The sequence below is a fragment of the Bolinopsis microptera genome, chromosome 3 (genome assembly GCF_026151205.1).
Source record: "Bolinopsis microptera isolate Bmic1 chromosome 3, MBARI_Bmic_1.0, whole genome shotgun sequence".
NCBI classification, from domain to species: domain Eukaryota; kingdom Metazoa; phylum Ctenophora; class Tentaculata; order Lobata; family Bolinopsidae; genus Bolinopsis; species Bolinopsis microptera.
The window spans coordinates 17,300,503-17,322,614 of NC_087074.1; the positions used below are offsets into that span (position 1 = coordinate 17,300,503).

Sequence of the window (22,112 nt, forward strand, 5' to 3'; positions counted from 1 at the left end):
CCAACTGATTCAAACCTCTAGTTAAATTACTTTTAGTACTGTGACAGTCAGATGTGACCCTCTCTAGGTTAGCTTGTAAAGCTTTACAGTCAGTGTTTAGAAATCTTATCCTGTTCACAACTCTATCAAAATAACCGTTAACTAAACCGGTTATCTGGTTTGAAAATACTGCGTTCCTTTCTCGTAAGTTTTCCTCGAAGAGGGTGAGAGAAGGAGAAGGAGGAGGGAAGGAGCTTGTGGAGACTACTGATTTCACTTCAGTGTCAGGTCCTACAACTGGGGAGACATTGTAAGTTGTCATGACAACCGGGGTGGAGTCTGCAGGTATTTCCTCGTTATTCGTGGTAGCTGGCTTAGTTGCTGAATCAGGAATAGTAGAATTGTCAATAGCTTCAGAAAATTCCTCTTCTGAGTCAGAGTATTCTGATTCTGTTTCTGAGGCCTCGCCGTCAACAACAACATTTGCATCCATGATGATAACCTGGAGTATTAGTTGTTATCTACAAATTATATCACATTTTCAGCATAACTGCTCGTTTTAATTTTTTCTAAATTTGAATACAGAAGAACATGATTTAAAAACTTTAGTATATAAAATACTAAAGTTTTTATATAATATAATCAACTTTGCAAGATTATTTATTTTATCAGAGAGAATGAAGTAAAACTCAAAGAAATGAAAAGTTGGATTTATAAAAATCAAAATGTATTATTTCATCTCAAATAGTATTTAATTTTGCAGTATTATATATATATATAATTATTGAACAACATAATATCAATACCATCGTTATATTATATTATAAAGATTGAAGTGTAGCGTGCAAGTAAGGTTTGACTTAACTTATAATATCGATACAAAAAAAGATCTCATGGAAAGTTAATAGTTTAATTTGCACATAGCTGTTTAAACTTTTAAAGTTTTGTTAAAATATTGTATCTTGATATTCGCTCTCAACAGTTTTGCTTCAACACTTTGAAATTAACAAAATTTTATACCAATTCAAAAGCAGTATGGAAATTGATGTCAAAATAAACTGAACTTTTCTCGAAGGTCTACGAAGGTAGATGTTATGACCTAAAATACAAATCAAAATTAAATGGTTAATACAAAAATCAACCTCATGTATGAAAAGAGTTTTTACAAATGTATAGTATGCTGTAAACCAGCCAGCAGCAACAATCAACATCTATGACCCAGAAAAAATGATGTAATACATGAAATATCAGATCAAAATCATTACTTATCTATCGACCACAGAAATCTAGAAATTAATCTCTACGGTACATATCATTAAGATTTGGCTATAATCTTGTTCATGTCCTTGGTAAGCTTGTTGACCCCAAGATTAGCCTTATCAGCCTCCTGATTCACATCTACTAGTTTCTTGTTCTGCCTATCCAGTTCCCCTCCCATAGCTAGCGCCATTTCCCTCATGCTCTGTACACCCACACCTATCTGCTGCAAATTGTCGTGTGTCCGGTCTGTGTCCAGCCTGTGTTTCTCCTGTGTGAACACTGGGCCAGATCTCACATCTCTCCCTGGTCCTGCGGCTGGGCGTGGTGGAGCTGCTACTGGTTCTACTTTAGGAATGTTGACTTGCTCTTTCGGAGGACCTGTTGCTCTGTTCCACAGGGCCCCGAATATGCTCTTAATCCCCCTCACGTGATGCTCGCTCTTCTTCACTGACTGGTTTATATCCACCAGGTTGTCATGGATCTTGTCTATCTGTTTCCCCTGACCCTCTAGTTCAGCAGCTGTTGCAGCTCCCATGTTCAATGTTTCCTGGACTAATCGGAGGGATTCAGTGGTGCTGTCCTCGATATTCTTCTGTTTCTCCTGACATTGTTCCTGGACAGCTTGGTGGTCTCGGTAGTTGTACGATGTTCTGGGTCGGGAGTAGTTTCGGGAACTTGAACTTGGCTCGTCAAACGGGTTAGACATAAGAACTGAGAAACAGGAGTTTTGTTAGACAGCTTATAATGTGTACACATTCTGCATTATATACGTATTTATTTTGAACAATGAAATACTTGAACGCTACTTGAAGACCAGCGAAACATAATTAAGATGTTTTTGAAACTTGTAAATACAATAAAACCAATTTCGAATATTTCATGCAAATTGTTTATATTTGTAACAAATGCAGTTATCTATTATCGTACAATGTTTATAATTCATATTCATAGCTATGGATATACTATTTACCTAGTTGTACGTTATGTAAATATTTAATGTCTAATACGAAATGCAAATTGATTATGAATACTTTGTGGTATGTTAAGTTGATTAAGTTGGAATTTACAAAAACGCTATTTCAACCAAGTACGGCAACAGAACAATAGATTAAAATACTTACTTGTACTTGTACTTGAAAAGGTCTCCTCCTAGTCGTTGGAGTGGCCTGCACCACATAGTAACTCCTTTCTCCGGTGTATTAGACCTCTCCAGTGAACCCTATCTGTAGCTTGTTGTTCTGCATCTTCTATCGTGATGTTATCGACACCTGTGAAGATTGCTGCATCCTCCCGGACGCATGACAACCAGTTTTTCCGAGGTCTGCCTCTTGATCTTTTACCATGTTTTGGGATCCAGTGCAGAAGATAGTTGGGAATTCTTTCTTCTGGCATCCTCACCACATGGCCAAACCATCGGAGCCTAGCTGCTCGTACGAAAGTATCAACAGGGGCGATGTTAGCCCGCTTAAGTACGTCAGCATTAGATACGTGATAAAACCATTTGATTTTCAGGATTCTTCTCAGACATCTATGATGGAACACCTCGAATCTTTTCATCTGCGTCTGAGTGGTATTCCATACCTCACTTCCATATAGCAGTATAGTGAGGACAGCCGCTTTGTATATCCTGATTTTAGTTGGTGTCTTGATGTTGCGACTGTACCATATACTGCTAAGCTGATAGAATGCCCCAGAGGCCTTTTGAATTCGAGCTGACAGTTCTTTGTCAATTGTTCCATTCCCACTGATGATAGCACCCAAGTAAGTGAAACTGCTAACCTGCTGTATTGGGAGACCTTCCACACTGATGTCCATAGTGTCGTCTTTAGAATACGGCCTCTGCGATGCACTTTTACTGACAACCATGCTCTGTGTTTTGCCAGCATTAATCTTCAGACCCGCATAGGCACTGTATTTGCAGAGAAGGTCAGTGGTTTCCTGCAGCCCTTCTTTTGAGTTATCTAACATGGCCATGTCATCAGCGTAATCAGTGTCCAAGAGATGTTTTTCTTCTACCCCGGGGGCTGGCAGCTGTAAAAATAAAAAAATACACTATCAAATTATATCATTATGTCAAACAATTTAGCTCATGTTGAAAGTCAAAATAGTACAAGGTTAAAAGCAAGATTATCAAAAATAATAATTTAGTCTTTAAAATATACCTACCTAAAGTATTCTTTAAAAATTTAAATTCACAAAAACCTGAACCATGTGCAACAACAACGATAAAAAAGGGCAGCAGCATTCAGGAATGATTAAAAAAGCCGATTGACTTGACAGCTGTTTTTGTGATTGCAATTTGTTTATACTAGTTTGCAATAATTTAACCAAAGTAATAACATTACGTGCGTTCTCTAGTAGGATTAAATAGGATTAAACCCGATCCCACACATCTTCATACCGGTACAATGCTTATAATACCCATGCTATACTGTTACTCATGTACATGCTTCATCTACCCCACATACTAACAAGTTTAAGTGATTAGTACGACCAGCTTATTGTACTCGAAAATCCATCAAATAGACAAACTAAACATCACAAATTCTTCATAAAACTAACTAATAATTCAATCTAAAATGGAATAACTTTTTCTTCTAACATCCATGTCCTTAATTTGGGTGCAAGCAGTCCACCTAGCAGAATCTGACAAGGGTGATACATCAACAGAGGAATGGTAATGAAGCTGAGAGTCGGATCTCCACTATACATTATTTTCAGCATGGGAATACCAAGAGTGAGACTTTTGTGAGTAGCACAATACATGGCACACACTGTATCAGCACGACTGAAGCTGCACCACGAGGATTGGGAGACAGAGAATACGGTGTAGAGAAGGAACATCTGGATGAGAAGAACACAGAACATAACTGTTACCAGCTCAGAACGTGGCAGATCAATGTCCTTGTTAGAGAATGTATCACAAAATGCAGAGTAGATAATGAGCAATAAAGTGCAGCTCGCTATTGTACCAAAAGGAGGTTTCTTCTCCTCCATCCAGTGGACAATTTTAGGGCGGATATATTGTCCAATCATAATAGGCAACACAACAGTGCAGCACAACTGAGCAAAGATTTTGAAGAAAGGGACATCTCCAGAGAGACCTAGTGTCATCAGTATGAGGACTGGAGAGACAAATATACCAATGAAGCTACCTAGAGCTGAGTTGAATATGGCAGCAGCATCATTTCCTCCAACAGCTTTAGTGAGAATAGCAGCAGAAGAAACAGGTGGGGGCATACAACTGACCACAATAAATCCGTTAATCAGGGTGGGGCTGAGCAGGCCGTGATTGGTGAGAACAATTGCCACAAACTGCATGAAAACAGGAATAAACATCATGGTAAACATCTGGATGAAGGTGTGCAGTTGGACCTGAAAATGTAGATGGTTAGTTATCATAGGTGGCTAAAAGATGATAGGTGGTCTGCTTTCAAGGGTCTTATAATAAGGCTTATAATGATACAGAACTTTTAGTAAGCTATCCATTTTTTTGCCTCCATTTTATAGTCAGAAAATACAGTTAAACCAGACAAACCTGAGACATTGCCTTCTTAAACTCTTCTGATTTAAGGGATAGTCCACTGTTCAAAAAGATCAGACAAACAGCAAAGTACTTTATTGTTATTTCAGGCATCAGAATACCACCTTTTTTACCAACACTGGGCTCTAATTTAGCAAGAAATATTGCCATGAACAACCCAATAAGAAACCAATTCTTCGCTATGAAGGTGGTCATAATCAGTCTTGACACCATCTTTCACGATTTGAAACTTCCTGATTAGTTAAAGATTAGTTAAGTCTAGAGTAGTTGAGAGTGCATCAGCGTACATGTGTTCACAACAACCGACAATGTCTATCACAAGAACTTGCAATGACAACTTGCGAAAGAATAATCATTAAAGCTGTACTTGTAGAGGTGATGTCACTGATGCATGTAATCAACACTGTTTAATCTGTAAGTATTGAAACAGGACGGCAGTAAAAGCAAGTTATAACTACGACTAAATAAAAAGAATTACGATTCTGCAAGAAATTAAGAGTAGAAAAGCGGAGCAAAACCACAACACAATGCATTTTTTGTTCACTCAATCTAAGAGTGCATCATGTGGGCAAAGGATTCGATCGAGAAGACTCTTTTGGAATCTTTCCTTCACAATCCGTTGTCTAGTTGTTTCGGTAGTGAAATACCTGCTTCATTAAACATGTTAATAAATCTAGATTCAAGAAGGACTTATTATTACTAATCAGGCCTCCATAGTTGATGCTGATACACAACCAGTCTCTCAACTCCCAAGAGACATCAGGCAAATTAAAATCTTCTATCAACAAATTTCAAAATCATGATCTACATTACAAATATTTTTAAATATTCATTTGAAAATTTTTTCAAATAAATATTTAAAAAAAGATAAAAGAAAAGAATACCGGGTATCTCGGTATAGGTTTGCCAACCGATATTATCGACCAATAATTATCAGCGATAATTTTCTAAAAATCGTTAATTTTCGAGAATTATCGCGATAATCAACAAATTTTTATAATGGTAAAATGGCCAACATTTAACATATTTTTCGAATCTATTTCTCTGTTTGTAAAGTTAAAACCCAGTGCTAGCATAATTTGCAGTGTGATGGTCTACTGACGTGCTGTGTAGTGTGTACTGTGTAGTGTGTATGAATTTGTGGCAGTGAAAATTGAAATGTTGCGTTATCACATCTAGTAGGTATAACTTGGAGGTTTAGTTGTATGGTCAGACCTCGGCGAGGCCCAGTCATGCAGTGTATTTTGCCGATCTACCGAAAAGAAAAATTATTTGATGCGCGGCACGGCCCAATAGTAAATAGCCCAGGTCAATATCATTACATTTTTTTTTTTTTTTTTGAAATAAATTTTCGTGCACATACAGAATGAATGGTTAATAATTTAATATATATGTAGACCAAGGTCTGTGCACGGGATGCTTCCTGGAAGAATCCAGTTCTTTTAGCGGGGCACCCTACCTAAAGCCAAATTGAGATATAATAATCATATTCCTAGAGAAATAATCAGAAATCGAATACCAATCAAATAATATGATATATAGGAGTAGTAACCATATTTACTATGCAAAATGCCCCAACCACATAGTGTAAATTTATATAGAATTCAAATTCCATATCATCATTAAACCTCAATAGTCAATATAATAGCCCAAGCAAAATTAAATAACTTCTTATATATATATACCTTACTGTCATACTACAAATTAATTAAACATTTGAAATCTGTTAACCAGAGAATAAATTTCTAAACCTAATGCAAGTGAAATAATTTAGATGCAATAATGAATGCCTAATGTGAGTATCATCTGTCAATGTCCTTGTAAAAAAGTCTGTAAAAGAGATATGAGTAACTAATATAGAAGAAAAAACAGGAAGTTGTCGTCTGTTGAAAAATAAATAAAATATCTAGAATATAAATTAGAATATAAAATAACATTCAGTCAATGTGTCGTTAATAAACTGTACAATTATCAAATGTTAAAACTGGGTGATACAGTCACCAAAAATAAATACTAAGTATAATAAGTAAATAAATTAAATGTGGTCTATAAAACTACCACTAGGTATAATAGGTCAATAAATTAAAAGTGGTTTATAAAACTACCACTGTGCGAACCCTTCCTCCAGTTAAAACATGTCAGTCATGTGCAAAATCAATCAAAAAAAGGTAAAAAAAAGGGAAAATCCTTTCGATACATCAATTATATATGCCTCAGATTTAAAAGAATTAGAAGATACTTAGTTATCGTCGACTATGATTGCAGTGTAAAATTTGTCATATGAATTGTCGACGGTATAATTAGGGTCTGTTGTTATAGATGAGAGTAGCTGTTTCTTATACGAATCACTTAAGCTTTTAACATCGGGCAGATTTCGTAGATCTGTTGGAACATTATTCCAACATTTTGCCCCCAAGTATTGAAAGTTTTTATGTGATGTTGATCTATTAACATATAGGTTGCAGCTTTCGCCGCTCCTACTACCTCCTGATATGTAACTAAATTTGTTCATAAAGTTTGTAGGACAATTGTCATGGATGATTCTAAACATATAATTTGACAGATGGAGTTGTCGTCTAAGATGGAGTGGTAACCATTTCATGTCTCTATAAACATTAAGGCTGCTCTCTGTTTGTGGAACGTTGAGAGCTATTTTGGCTACCTTTTTGTACAGAGTGTCAAGTTCAGCAAGTTTTGTCTTGCCAGCTCTACAATAGATCGTGTCTAAATAATCGAATTGTGGCAACATGAGTGCATTGGCAAACATTTTCCTATATTTAATGGGTAGCAGTGCTTTACTTCTATACATGGCACCAATTCTCTTCATGACCTTCTTAATAATATAATCTACATGGCTTTTGAAGTTTAATTTACTATCTAGAATGAGGCCAAGATATTTTGTCTCTTTGCACTCCTTGATTGTGAAAGTTACCTCATTACATTCAATGGTTAATTCATCATGTTGATCAACAGAATCAAACAATAGGAATTCAGTCTTCGTTTCATTGAGTGATAATTTATTTACACTGAGCCATTTAAAGATTGTCATAAGTTCTATTTTCATGTTTATAAATGTGCTTCTGCAGGTTTGATCAAAGAATAGTGCACCATCATCTGCAAATAGAAAGGGCTTAGATAGGTTACAGGCATAAATGATGTCATTTATGAAGATACTAAATAATATAGGCCCAATGATGCTTCCTTGTGGTACACCACTCAGAACTTCTAAAAATGAGCTTATTTTGCCATTGATCCTTGTGCATTGATATCTACAAGATAAGAAGTTCTTAAACCAGGTTAAAGCAATGCCACCAATTCCATAATATGCCAATTTTTGAAGCAATATTTCATGATTCACTGTGTCAAAGGCCTTCTTAAGATCAAGAAAGATGATTCCTGGTTTATAAGACTTAGATTTACTCATATATATTTCGTCCATCAGATCGTACATCAAATAAGTTGTGGAGTGATTAATTTCGCATATTATATATAGATGACATATTTCGCATATTAATATACGACATATTTCGAAGGAAAACCACGACATAACAAAATTATTGTTAAATTAAGTTACAAATTAATTTAATTTCAGAAATAGTTGATTACAGAATTCCTTTTTAAAAAATTTTTTCGAAAAAATTTCTTGAAAAAATTTTGCGAATATTTTGATATTTTCATGACATCCGAAATCATGACATCCGAAATCTTGACATCATGTCATGATTTACAAATATCTGAGAAAGGTGACGCATATTTTTACCTGTATTTTACAGGCAAAACTTGACATGAAAAACGTCCCCGCATATTTGATAAGATGAGCGCATATTTGACATGGATCTAAATATCTGACGGGGGATATCATATAAAAAATATCCTTGTGTTTGAAAAATTATATCAAAAAAGTTAAGAATTTTTTAATAAATTTTTCTAGGACTCGCCTGTAACAGGCTTTGTCCCCCTGGATCGGGCTCTGCCAATTTGGATCATTGTGGGGCCCAAAAATGCCCCATCGGGTGATAAAAACCATGACATATTTCACCCAGATATAATAATATACGACATATTTTTAATGATATTGACCTGGGGTAAATAGTGCATTGTAGTAGAGGCTCTTACGGGCATTGTCTGCTCGATACGCTAGGGACCCCAGATACACCTTACTAGACGTATTTTTGACCGTAGAATCGATTAAAAGTGGTTTTAAGATGATTGGACTGACTTTTTGGGGGTAAAATTGCAAAAAACCGATTTTTGGGCAAAAATAGGCCAAAAAACCATGTTTTTTGATATTTTGAACAAGTTAATTTTGTTGGCATGTCGGCAAAACTTGCATGGAGATAGCTAAAACACAGCCGCACAAGATGATATAAAAATTTGAAAAATCCCTCTATTTTTTTGGGGGTAAAAATCCAAAAAAGTGGTAAAAATTTGACTTTTTTTGCTTGAAGTTTGAATAATTTTTTGCAGTTGCATTAAATCAACCCAAAAATAGTCACATCGTGTTTGCCTAAATTTTTCCTTTCCGAGAAGTACCCACTTCATATACTTTATCGAAGTTTGAATATTGTCACTCCGCAAGCGTTTTTGCCAAATTTTCGACGAGGTTAAGTGAGTGAGAGTTGTGTTTGAGGTCTGTGTAGAGTAACGTGCAGTGATAGTGAGTGCAGCGTTAGTGTGCTAACCCATTACCAATTTGTTAACAATTCATTTACTAACCCATTTAACCAATTGTTACCAATTTAGTTACTAACCCAAATTACAACTTGTTTTACTTTGTCTCCCGTGATTGATCAGAACATACAATTTAACAGTGGTAGCAGGAAGGAACGATTAGATCAATCATGGGGGAAGACAAAGTCCCTAGGTTAACAGATACAACGTGTTATGGGGATTGGAAGAGAAGGGTTACTGTATGGGAAGTCTCAACAAGCACAACTAAGAACAAGAGAGCAGCTACCCTTATAACGTGTATGAGCGGTAGACCAGAGCAGGCTGCTATCCAACTCAAAATCGACGATTTGAAAGGAGAAGATGGAGTAAAGAAACTGATAGCAGAAATGGACAAACTGTTCCTACCAGACAATACCCAGCAAGTGTTTAACGCTTTGGATGCTTTTTTGGAGTATAAAAGACCAGCTGATCTATCTATGGAAGACTACTGCAGGTAGTTTCACTACAAGAAGAAAATAGCAGAACAGATGAGCGACAAGACAGACAGGTTTGATGATGGTGTCCTTGGCTATTTCCTACTCAAGAACAGTGGTCTTGAACAGAACAGTATGACCTTAATTAGAGCTACAGTGACTAAGCTCGAGCTCAGTTTGGTGGAAGGAGCTTTGAAGAGAACGTTTGGAACAGGACTATCAGGTACGCTGATGGGTTCTTCGGGACTGGGAACATCAGCTATGTCGATTAAACAAGAAGTGATGTACAATCGACACTCTTCAAGCGAGACTGATCAGTCAGGGGACTGTTCCTCAAGAAATCAAGCATCTACATCGCTCACTAGTTCAGATGAGGCAGAGAACGAGACCTTCTACAACAAAGACTCAAAATCGTATGGAAACAGAGGATCATACCATGGTTATAAGGCAGGAAACAGTTTTAGCTCAAGAGGTAACTACAGAGGTAACCACAGCGGTGATTACAGAGGCAGAGGTAACTACCAAGGGAACTACAGCAACAGAGGAGGCAGATACGGCAGCAGAGGGGGTTCCAGCTTCAGGGGAAGAGGAAAGTACAGTGTCCAGAACAACCAGCAGAACAACAGGAAGGATCAGAACTTTGTTTGTTTCTACTGTGGGGGTGAAGGACATAAGATTGCAGACTGTCCCAAGAGACTAGCTGAGAAGTCTACGCAATACTTCCAGTCCTTTGCTAACGTCCAAAACAGTGAGACTTTCTTGTGCCATAAGACCTATAACGGTGCCTTGTTGGATTCAGGCGCTAGTGCTACAGTTTGTGGGGAACAGTGGATGACGAAGTTTGAGTATTCACTGACGACTAGGGAGAAGAAACTGGTGCAAGAAGAGCCGTGTCATCAAGTGTTCAGATTTGGTGACAGTGACCCCATCATATGTACGACGAGGAAGAACATACCCATAACCATCTGTGGGAATGATATCATGCTATGGACATACGTTGTGGAGAGTGACGTACCCTTACTCTTGTCCAGAACAACTATGTCAAAGATGGGCTGTCAGATAGATTTCCAGAGGAGCGAAATCAAGGTATTTGGACGGACAAAGAAGCTTGTTATAACAGATTCTGGTCACATGATTATCCCATTCGAAGCCAGAAAAGTGATCAAGTGTGATGAACCAGAACCAAGCCCAAAGACTAAGCCAGCTTCAACTGATCAAGCATCATACATTGTAGATTTGGAGAATAGTAAAAAGACGGCAGAACATCTACACAAGTATTTTGCCCACGGATCTGCTAACAAGATCAAAGAAGTTGTGTTAGAGTCAAGCTTGGAAAAGAAGAGCGAAGTGTGCAAAGAGCTTGATCTGATAGAAAAATCTTGTGATCAATGCCTGAGACACAAGAGTAAGAAGATACCGCATAGAAAAGTTGCTCTACCTGCAGGGAAAGCTTTCAACGAAAGAGTTGCGATGGATCTAAAGATGCTTGAGTCTGGGGATACTATTTTGCACATGATCGATTGTGTAACCCGATATGCAATGGCGATCAGTGTAAAGAGCAAAACAGCTACTGAAATACTGGAGAAAATATTCAGAGTCTGGATCTCAGTATTTGGAAGACCTGGTCAGTTCTTAACTGACAACGGAGGAGAGTTTGTCAATCAAGAGTTTAACGAGATGTGCCAACTACTTGACATCGTTATCTCCACTAGTCCTGCAGAATCACCTTTCTGTAACGGTATGGTTGAGCGCCATAATGGCATCCTGGGAAAGATGATAGACTCAACTATGGGAGACACAGGATGTAGCTTGGAAACTGCGATTTCCTGGTCTGTAAATGCCGAAAACACACTGACTAACGTGCAAGGATTCTCCCCAAGTCAGCTAGTGTTCGGCTACAATCCTAGCAACAGCAGCTTACTTGATGAAAGACTGAAGCTATCAGTTCTTAAGACTGAAACTACAAGCAAATTGGTAGCTAATATGATAAACGCCAGGGATACAGCAAGAAAGAAGTTTGTACAACTTGAGAACACCAGCACCATCAAGAAAGCTCTTACTGAACGTGTGTATGCAGGGAGGAATAAACAGTATAAGAATGGAGATAATGTTTATTTCAAACGTGAGAAAAGCAAGTCATGGCAAGGACCTGCTGTGGTAGTTGGACAGATTGACAACATAATTGTTATCAAGCATGGGGGACTGCTATATCGTGTCCATCCTTGCAAGATAATAGAGAAGCACGAGGCTGACAGTCAGATTAATGGGGATGCAGAAGAAGGAAAATCTGATCAGTTGGAGGAGCCTGACACAGCAGCTGTCAAACGAATGCTATCAACACTGGATAGTGATGCAGATCCAGATTCTGATAGCAACTATGACATCCTTGAACCCAGTGACTTGGTTCAAGAGCTGGAAGAAGACGAGATTCAAAGACCCTCGGAAGAACAGAGTCAGGTGGGAGTTGGAGGACAAAAACCCTCTGAAAAGCAGAATCAGACGGGAGTTGGAGTTCCCAGAATGAGCCAGAACGCTGCTAAGCCTAATACAGGAAGTACACCTTCGCAATCCAGCGGATGGAAGCCTGTGCCAACTTCTAACGGAAAGTTGAAACTGAAGAAAGATGATGTGATACGGTACAAGAATAGTAATGAAGAAGAATGGAAAAATGGTATCATCATCGGCAGAGCTGGTAAGGCTACTGGGAAGATGAAGAACGAGTTTAACATCTTGACAGAAGATATAGAAGACCCAGAACCCATACTGCTTGATAAAGTTGAGGTTGAGGTACAAGGTACCTACCACCTTGTAACGGATGTTGAAAAGGACGACCCAGCTCTCATCAAGGCGAAAGAGGAGGAGATCAAGAGATTTCAAGAATTCGACGTGTTTGTTGAAGTTAAAGACCATGGACAAACCAGTGTAACGTCTAGGTGGGTCATAACTTCAAAAGGAGATGGAAAGTACAAGACAAGACTAGTTGCCAGAGGATTCCAAGAAGAACTTAACGGACAGTCCGATGCTCCGACTGTGAATAAAATTAGTAAGAGGCTCATGTTCACAGTTGCTGCATGCCGAAAATGGGAAGTAAAGAGTTTAGATGTAACAAGTGCTTTTCTCCAAGCAGATGAACTCGACAGGGAGATTTTTGTCAAACCACCAACTGACATAAGGAGAAAAGGCATTGTTTGGAAGCTAAAGAAATAGTGCTAGAAGATGGTATCTAACTTTAAGAGATAGACTCATAGAGGCTGGATGTGTTATCTCAGTTCTAGATCAGTCAGTATTCAGGTACTATGATGAGAGGAATAGTTTGTGTGGTATCATAGTAACCCACGTTGATGATCTACTGTATGCTGGGAACACCAAGTTCCAGAGAGAGATTATGAGAAAAGTACTGTCATACTTCAAGATATCAAGAATGAACGGAAAAGATTTCACATACCTTGGATGGTCAATAACTCAAGAAGATGGTTACATATCTGTGAATCAGCGAGAATACTGCAAGTCAATTGAACCTGTAACTGTCAACTCAAAATCGCCTAAAGACAGTGAGCGTTTCTTGAATGATTCAGAGAAGACCAAATATCAAGAAACATTGGGGAAGTTGTTAATGGTTGTTATGGCTACTCATCCTTCAGCATGTCAGAACTCGACACGGTTCTGAAGTCCGCCAAATCCTCCAAGTCACCCGGTCTGGATAGCATCCCTCCCTCAGTCTGGAAGCTTCCCCAGCTACGTGAAAACCTCCTCGGATTCTGTAACAAAGCACTCATGGATGGTGTGATCCCTCAAGCCTGGAAAACGGCCTCAATCATTCCTATCCCCAAAAAGGGTGATCTTACTAATCCAGGAAACTACCGTGGCATTTCACTGGCACCGGTTGCAGCAAAAGTTTTTAACAAGCTCATCCTCAACCGGATCTACCCATTCATTGATCCCCTCTTGCGGCCAAACCAAAATGGTTTCCGTAGAGGAAGATCCACACTCCCACAGGTCCTTGCTCTACGTCGTATACTCGAGGAATGCAAGATCGGAAATCGCTCAGCCGCAATTGTGTTTGTCGATTTTTCGAAAGCGTTCGACAGCATTAACCGGGATGCCCTTTTCCACATCCTCTCCCTCTACGGTATCCCTGCTCCACTTGTAGATGCTATCAGGCTTCTTTATGACTCATCATTCTCTCGTGTCCAGACCATCGACGGCCTTACTGACTTTTTTAGGACACTTATTGGAGTTCTCCAAGGGGACACTCTAGCACCCTTTCTCTTCATCATCGTCCTTGACTATGTCCTCAGAAGCTGCATGGGTGAAGAATTCGGTCTTACCATCGTGCCTAGGAAAAGTCGAAGAGTGCCTGCGGTCAAAATCACAGACCTTGACTTTGCTGATGATTTGGCCTTAATGTCAGACACCATAGAGCAAGTCCAACTTCTGCTGACAGACCTTGAAAATGCAGCCGCACAAGTTGGTCTTGCTATGAATGCTTCTAAGACCGAGTTCATGACCATCAACATCCCCGACACTGTCGACTTACATTCCATCTCAGGCCGCCAGATTAAACAGGTTGATGACTTTAAATACCTCGGCTCTTTCATTGCGGACAGTAGAAAGGATTTCAACACAAGGAAAGGAATGGCCTGGTCAGCCTGTATTAAACTGCAAAAAGTCTGGTCCTCTGGCATTTCCGAACAACTGAAAGTCAAGTTCTTTAGAGCCTGTGTCGAACCAGTATTGCTCTATGGATCAGAGACATGGACCATAAACAAGCAGCTTGAGAAGCGCCTCAACGGATGCTACACCCGTCTTTTAATGAAGGCCAAGAACATCTCGTGGAAGAAACATCCAACCCTCAAGCAGATCTATGGCAACCTTCCATCTATTGCCTCAGTGGTTGCGTCGAGGCGTTCCAGGTTTGCTGGGCATTGCATGAGAGCTTCTGACCAAGTTATCTCCACTATCCTCCCCTGGCGACTTGCCCAATCCGGCCGTGGAAGGAGACCACTCACCTTCCTGGACGTAGTAGCTCGTGACACTGGGCTCCAGTTAGACGACCTTCGAACTGTTATGTGCGATCGAGACGTGTGGAGGCAGACAGTGAATGGGATTTCGATTGAGGATCGCCCAAAGTAAAGTAAAAGTAAGTAAGTTATGGCTAAGTAGTCAAACCAGACCTGACCTCAGCTATGACACGATGGAACTGTCGACCTACACAAGTTCAGCTAAAGTCAAACACCTCAGTATTCTTAACAAGGTCGTTAAGAAAGTTAACTATGGACCCCAAGAGATCAAATATACCGAAATGGATATTGATCAAGGTGAACTGCAAGTAATATTCTACTCAGATGCCAGTTTGGGTAACCTGCCCAACAAGATAGACAGTGGGAGAGGCTATCTAGTCTTTATATCTGATGGAAGGCGAGCTTCACTTGTTGCCTGGTCTAGTAACAAGATCAAGAGGGTAGTTCACTCTGTGTTTGGAGCAGAAACTTTGGGATGTGTAGATGGTTGTTCAGCAGCCATTTATGTCAGACAACTGATATCAGAGATACTCTACGATGATCCTACAAAGGCAGTCATACCTATTGTTGGATATGTGGATTCCAATCAGCTTTACCAACAGGTTACATCTACAAAACAGTGTCTAGACATGAGAATGAGGCTAGACATAGCTGGTATCAGACAGACAGTGAAATCAGGAGAAGTTCAAGCTATCAAGTGGATTCCTACTAAAGAGATGCTTGCTGATTGTCTCACAAAGAAGAACGCAGACTGCAGTAAACTGAAGATCATATCATATTTTACCTTTAAGTTATTATATTCATAGACATGTCTGAGTGGTTATGTTTTGTTGTTTCACACACACTCATTCCCTTAGCATGTAAATACAACAAAGATGTAAATATAGAGGATTCAGGTGAACGGAACGAGAGCTAACCCTGAAGGGCAGGTAGTGTAATGTTTAGCTTATTTTGGTTTCTATGTAGTAGTTTCAGTTTCTTTGTAGTAGTTCCTTTAGTCCTAGGTTTGTAGTTTTGGGGTTACTACTTTCTAACATACTTTCTTATATTTACAGGGTTGTTTTTAGTTCTAGTGAGTGTCTGCTGCTGTAAGAGTGAAAGCCAGACAAGTCAAGTTCCAGTGTGTGTGTGTGTGTCACGGAGACCACACAGAAGAACCTAAAGAGAAGATCTAGTGTTTGTGAGTAAGGGAATTATCACAACACGTTCACATCACTTCTGGGGAAGTGATAGAAGAATTAGTTTCTAAGAAGTTAGAAGAAGTAGTTTCTAAGAAGTTTGAACTGTTATTAAGAAGGATTTACAGTTTTGGGAAGATTTGTTTGTAATCACATTACCACACCACTCACGAGGTTAAGTGAGTGAGAGTTGTGTTTGAGGTCTGTGTAGAGTAACGTGCAATGATAGTGAGTGCAGCGTTAGTGTGCTAACCCATTACCAATTTGTTAACAATTCATTTACTAACCCATTTAACCAATTGTTACCAATTTAGTTACTAACCCAAATTACAACTTGTTTTACTTTGTCTCCCGTGATTGATCAGAACATACAATTTAACACACTACGCGCAAAAACATTTAGTTGTTATCAATTGGCAGCCGCCCGTTCATCATAAATTTCAAACAGCTATAACTCAGCGAGATTATGTCCGTTCTAGCTCATATTTTCACACTAAATAGAAAATAATGTGATCTTATTGCTGACAAAATATGAATATAATTACTCTATTTGCCTTAGAGTAATAGACTGTCAAAGTTTAAAACGCGCATTGGTATAGCACGTGACTAATAAGGCCAAATTTATACTTCTTAACATATTATCGATCCTTAGACATCATACTATTGTGTCCAATTAGCGGTTAGGTCTCTAAACTCGTAGCAGAAAACACGTCTTTTTGCCCGTAAGACCCTCTACTAATATTGTATATGCATAATTAAAGTGGATGTGCTTTCTGTGCAGATATAGCAGTATAGCATATTACTGGGCCGCGCTCAGCCTGTCATTCCGCCGAATCTCTATTCTATGTTTATGAACATGATAGCCTGAGGTCCCCAGGTAAATAGCACATAGTGCGCGCCTTATTATTTTAATTAAAATAAAATTGCCGACTTTGAAATAGCTAAGGTCGCAAAAACTTGCAGTTAAATTTAAATTACGCTTGCACTTTACTGGGCCGCGCTCAGCCTGTCATTCCGCCAAATCTTTATTAATGAACATAATAGCCTGGGGTCCTCAGGTAAGCTTGCACTATACTAGTATGTACCATTTTTATAACTTTTAATTTATTATGTATTGTTATTCGAACTGTTCATTTTCGAGAGTGTCTATCCTTATAGCTAGACAATTACCATTGTTGGAATTATCTGTATACTGTTAGAAACATTTTTAATCATTCTAGCATATAATATTTGTATTTTAAATTTCGTTGGGTACATGTTCATTTCTTTAGTAATTTGTGCACAAATTACAAAAACCTAACATGCTACCTTTGTAATGGGTAAAATATAGTTTTTCAGGAACTACAAGTAATTCATAGCTCATTTAAATTTGAAATTGCTTCCTAGTATTTTGTGACTCGAAGCCAAGACGTATTTTAAAGTACTTTTATACCGATCTTCCATGCTTAAAGATTTTTACTCTTACTCCGGTACCCTTCAGTACAAATTAAATGAACATATTTTTCCTTATCTGGAAGTCTGTGAATAAAGCGCAATGCTGGAATTTAGATTAAACATATTTTACAACGAAATATTATGTACAGTTCAATTTTAGATCCTGGAAGTAGAGAAAGGAAGCTTCACGCCGTTAGTTTTCTCAACGTCTGGTGGAATGGGTGGTGAAGCTGAAAGACTAGTAAAGAAGCTGGCTAGTAAGATGGAATACCACACAGGGCAGAGGTACTCAGATGCTGTGGGATACATTAGGAAGCGCCTTCGTTTCGAAATCTTAAGAACGACGGTAATTTCTCTCCGGGGAGACAGAGGGGCGAGAAAGAACTTTGTCAATATAGACAGTTTAGATTTGAACTTGGAGCCGCAAGGCCAAGGGTGATTTTCAAAATATTGAATTTTTGAAGGGTTATTTTTATATAGGGTCATTGTGACATTATGTGTATACTGTTTGAAACAATTTATTATTTTAGATCTGTCTTTTTGATAGGCAGTTTACAACTCGTGGTGTTCTTAATTGTCTTGCAATGCTTCCACGACCTTATCATTTCCAATCTAAGGCGATGATTGAATTGATAGTCACATATCTTAAGCTTTGTTTCACATGAAAGGGAAAATGTATCTATTATACTTGCAAGTGTGTCTCATGAAACTGCTCTAGGTTAGCCTTGTACTGCCTTATGTTAGCCTTATGTTAGCCTTAAATTGTGGGGTTGTGAACAAAGGAAGAAAGATCTCAAGGTACCCTACACAGCAAACCATGGAACAAGGTGTCTCCAAAAGATGCCATTAAGTTACTTTTGTCAATACTCTCCTTATCTTTAAACGTTTAAGTGTCTAGTGCACTGTGTCCCAAATCGAAAGCCAAATTGACTCCCTAAATTTCAAGGCTCTAACTCCTTCAAGAGCTGAGCGAAAATCATCATATCTACCTTGTCAACAACCACAGGATCTAATTAGCGTGTGGGACCTCATTTATCGATTAAATGCCTAGTACTTAGCTGCATGCTATTGAGTCAGCAATTCTGTTTTCGAGTGAAACGAATCGATCAAGTACCCAATCAGCACATGGCCCCTGCAATAAATTGCTAATTTTCTTTGTTTGACAATTCCATTTGTCATTGTATGTGCGAATCAAGCATTACAATTTCATTTTTACAACATGCCTTTGCTATTTATTCTTTATATTAATGATTTACCTGATATTCAGTTCAGTTAGTTCACTCCAATATTCTCTGTTTCATAGACTACTGCAACTCAGTCTATTATGGTATAACAGAAAAGAATCTCCATAAGCTACAAAAGATACAGAACAATGCTGCTAGATTTATTTTTGGTCTTTACGGAAAAAATATACGTGAACCTATCATGCCTTACCTCAAAAAGCTCCACTTTTTACCTGTTCGGTTCAGAATCAAGTTCAAAATATCACTTCTGCTCTTCAAGTGTCTTAATAACATAGCCCCTCAGTACTTACAAGGACACATCAATCTAAGGGAAGTACGAAGACAAAGTTCCAGACTAGATGATGACTTTTATTTGTTGAAAGTTCCTCCTGCTCCTCATTTCAGACGAACGGATGCTGCATTTATGTTTTGTGGACCAAAAATTTGGAATGAACTACCCTACTCAGTGAGATCATTATCATCTGTAGAATGTTTTAAAAATGCTCTAAAGACGTTTTAATTCCACCTAGCTTTTGATAATATTTCTAATATTTGTCCATAAAGTCTGAACTGATATGAAAGTGCATAATTTTGGGAACTTCATGCAAATATTTGTTCATAAAATCTGAACTGATAAAAGTCCATCCAACTGATAAAAGTCCATAATCTTGGTATTTCAACACTAAGTCTCGCTTGAATGACTTAAATGTACATCTTTGTTGGGTATATTTTAATGTCGAAGCGTGTAATAAATGTTAGAATTTATTTATTTATTTATATAGTCAAGAATAAGATTAAATTATTTGCAGATGACCTCAAGTTGATTGATAATGCAGCTAACCACAGCAGTGTTGCTGAAGATATTGTAGAACTGCAGGTCTGGGAGAGTATTTGGCTCTTAAAGTTTAATCCTGCCAAATGTAAAGTTGTTCATATTAATCTTAATAGCAACCCTAACTTAAATTATTACACGATTTTTACACGATTTTTACACGATTAGAAAATTTATTTGTTATACTGGAATAATAACAATTTTAAAATATAAAATAAATCACTTCCCTCTGAAGTAGAACAGATGATGGGAGAGCTTCAAACATGGCGATGGAGGGAAGCGGTGTCTCACCGCTGGGAGGTAAATTAATACCCGTATCGCGATGGTAAAATTTTATGATATGAGATCTCAAGTAAAAAATAACACAAAAAATAAAAAGTGAATGTTGTCAGTGTAGTGAAATCGGAGGCAACATTAATAAAGACGTATACACTTAAACCGTTACAATTATAGTCCCCATCTTGTTTTAAATACTCACAATAAAATACACACAAAAAACACACAAACGTCCCCAAAACATTAACTTCAATTTATATTTCCCTAGTTGAAATTAACTTATTTTATGAAATTGATACATTCGAGAAGATGTCGTGATTACATGGTAGCCATCCATGATCCCCATTTAGCCCTAGGTTTTGTATATGAAGCAAATGGTTCTTAAATCTGTTTTTAAATAGTGAAATTGACAAAATATGATACGGTACATCATGATCAAGGAGATAATTTAAAATTTTGGATGCATTAAAAACAAAATTACTATTCTTGGTCTTAGACATTGAGAATTTAGGATATAGAAGTCTGCATGATCTACTTGACTTGCTAAACCGGCGATAAACATCAACAGGAATTTGTTCTTTAAGTAGCCTCATTGCAATACATCCAGTAAAGTATGTAAATAAGTTAAACAAGGTTAATAATTTCAAACGAAAGAACATTGGTTTCGTATGTTGAAACTTGTGATCAATCTTTATTGTTTTTCTACTCACAATACGAATACATTTTTTCTGCAACACAAACAGTTTTTGCAGCAAAGGATGGTGAAAAACAGCACCCCACAGTGGTATACAATACATTAAATATGGTTGAACAAGTGAAATATATACTTGTCTTAACACTTTGGCTGGTACTATAGAACTTATGGAGTAGAGTGATCCGCAAGATTTTGAAACTTGCGTTATTACATTGGTAATATGATCATTCCACGTTAAATTAGAATTAATAATGACTCCCAAAAATTTACACTTATTCACTTGATTAAACTGGTTGTTAAGTATTATTTATTAAATAGTGAAGAACTTGAAGTTTCTGATCAGGAAAAAGATTTGGGGGTTATTACCCATAGTTCCCTGCTTTGGAATGAACAGATAAAAGCATGTATTTCCAAGGCAAATCGTATGATTTGCTGGATTGTAAGGAATTTGATAATTAGAGAAAAATGTGTAATGATAGCCATCTATAAGGCTTTGATAAGACCTCTTCTAGAGTATTGTGTCCAATTGTGGAATCCAGTTGCGGCTTATGGAAGTTGGGGGACTGTTTTGGAGCTGGAGAGCGTCCAGAGGCGATTTACCCGTCTGATTGATGAGGTGAGTACTCTTCCTTACAGCGGTAGACTGGAAATCCTTAATTTGACAATGCTGGCAGAGCGGCAAATACGTGGGGACCTTATTGAAGCTTTTAAGGTAATTAATGGTTTGACTGAATATGGTTCAGACTTGTTCAGACAAAGCAGATCAGGTCTTAATCTGGTGTCATCCAATAGATATAGTAAGAGTATGACAAAGGTCAAGAATCTTCAGTGTTCTTTTCTTCCAGAAGGTTGTTCCTTATTGGAACAAACTCCCTTCAGAGGTAAAGAACTGCTTGACAGTTTTCAGTTTTAAAATTGGATTGGAAAGTTTGAAAAAGGACATGATTTCTTAATGTATTGTAAAATACATACATAAAATAAATCAATCCTGTCTATGTTGGTCTGTCAGTGTGTCAGTCTATAGATTCTTATTATGATTATTTCTATATAGCTATGATATTTCACATCCTTCACGTTGCTCATTATTATACTCTATACTACTCTTCTCTCTCCCAGGTCCTGAGGCCTGTCTGACGGGACACCACCCCGAACGGTCCACCGGCTGCCCCCGCCTTTTCTCATAATCATGGTACACGATAGATCTCTACGGAATGCTCGTCCTCACAAGGCTCCACCCAACGATCCGAATAACAGCCTCTATGACTCACCTCAATCAAGAGTTTCCCTCTTCAAGGAGCAACTGAAGAGTAACACCGAATCTCCTACTGTCATACCAGAAAGCCCCATTGATGTTACTGGAGACAAATTCTTTGATGCAGAGTGCCTTGTCCCCAAAACCCCATCAAACCAGGGTACTCCTAGTGCAAGTGCCAAGAGCACACCTTCTCAAAACAAGAGAACTCCTACCCAAAACAAAAAGAAGTGTCCATGCAAGAAGAGTGACAAAAACTCAACCTACATCACCTG

General features: G+C 38.1%; 4 protein-coding genes across 4 annotated transcripts in view; 1 reads left to right on the forward strand and 3 right to left on the reverse strand.

Moving 5' to 3' along the window:
- Positions 1–22,112, forward strand: part of LOC134812705 (POU domain, class 2, transcription factor 2-like) — a 1,142,226-nt gene that overhangs the window by 1,073,719 nt on the left and 46,395 nt on the right. The window lies entirely within an intron of this gene.
- LOC134812557 (synaptosomal-associated protein 25-B-like) lies at positions 685–1,946 on the reverse strand. The gene has a single exon (XM_063820040.1). It carries the CDS (start codon positions 1,943–1,945, stop codon positions 1,295–1,297), a length of 651 nt encoding a protein of 216 aa, XP_063676110.1. The 5' UTR covers position 1,946; the 3' UTR covers positions 685–1,294.
- Positions 2,118–5,017, reverse strand: LOC134813632 (sodium/bile acid cotransporter 7-B-like). Its single transcript, XM_063821511.1, has 2 exons — positions 4,778–5,017; positions 2,118–4,614 (listed from the first exon to the last, which is right to left on the reverse strand). The coding sequence occupies exons 1-2, from the start codon at positions 4,994–4,996 to the stop codon at positions 3,814–3,816; spliced, it is 1,020 nt and encodes a 339-aa protein (XP_063677581.1). The 5' UTR covers positions 4,997–5,017; the 3' UTR covers positions 2,118–3,813.
- On the reverse strand, positions 2,389–3,213 carry LOC134813254 (uncharacterized). The gene has a single exon (XM_063820942.1). It carries the CDS (start codon positions 3,211–3,213, stop codon positions 2,389–2,391), a length of 825 nt encoding a protein of 274 aa, XP_063677012.1.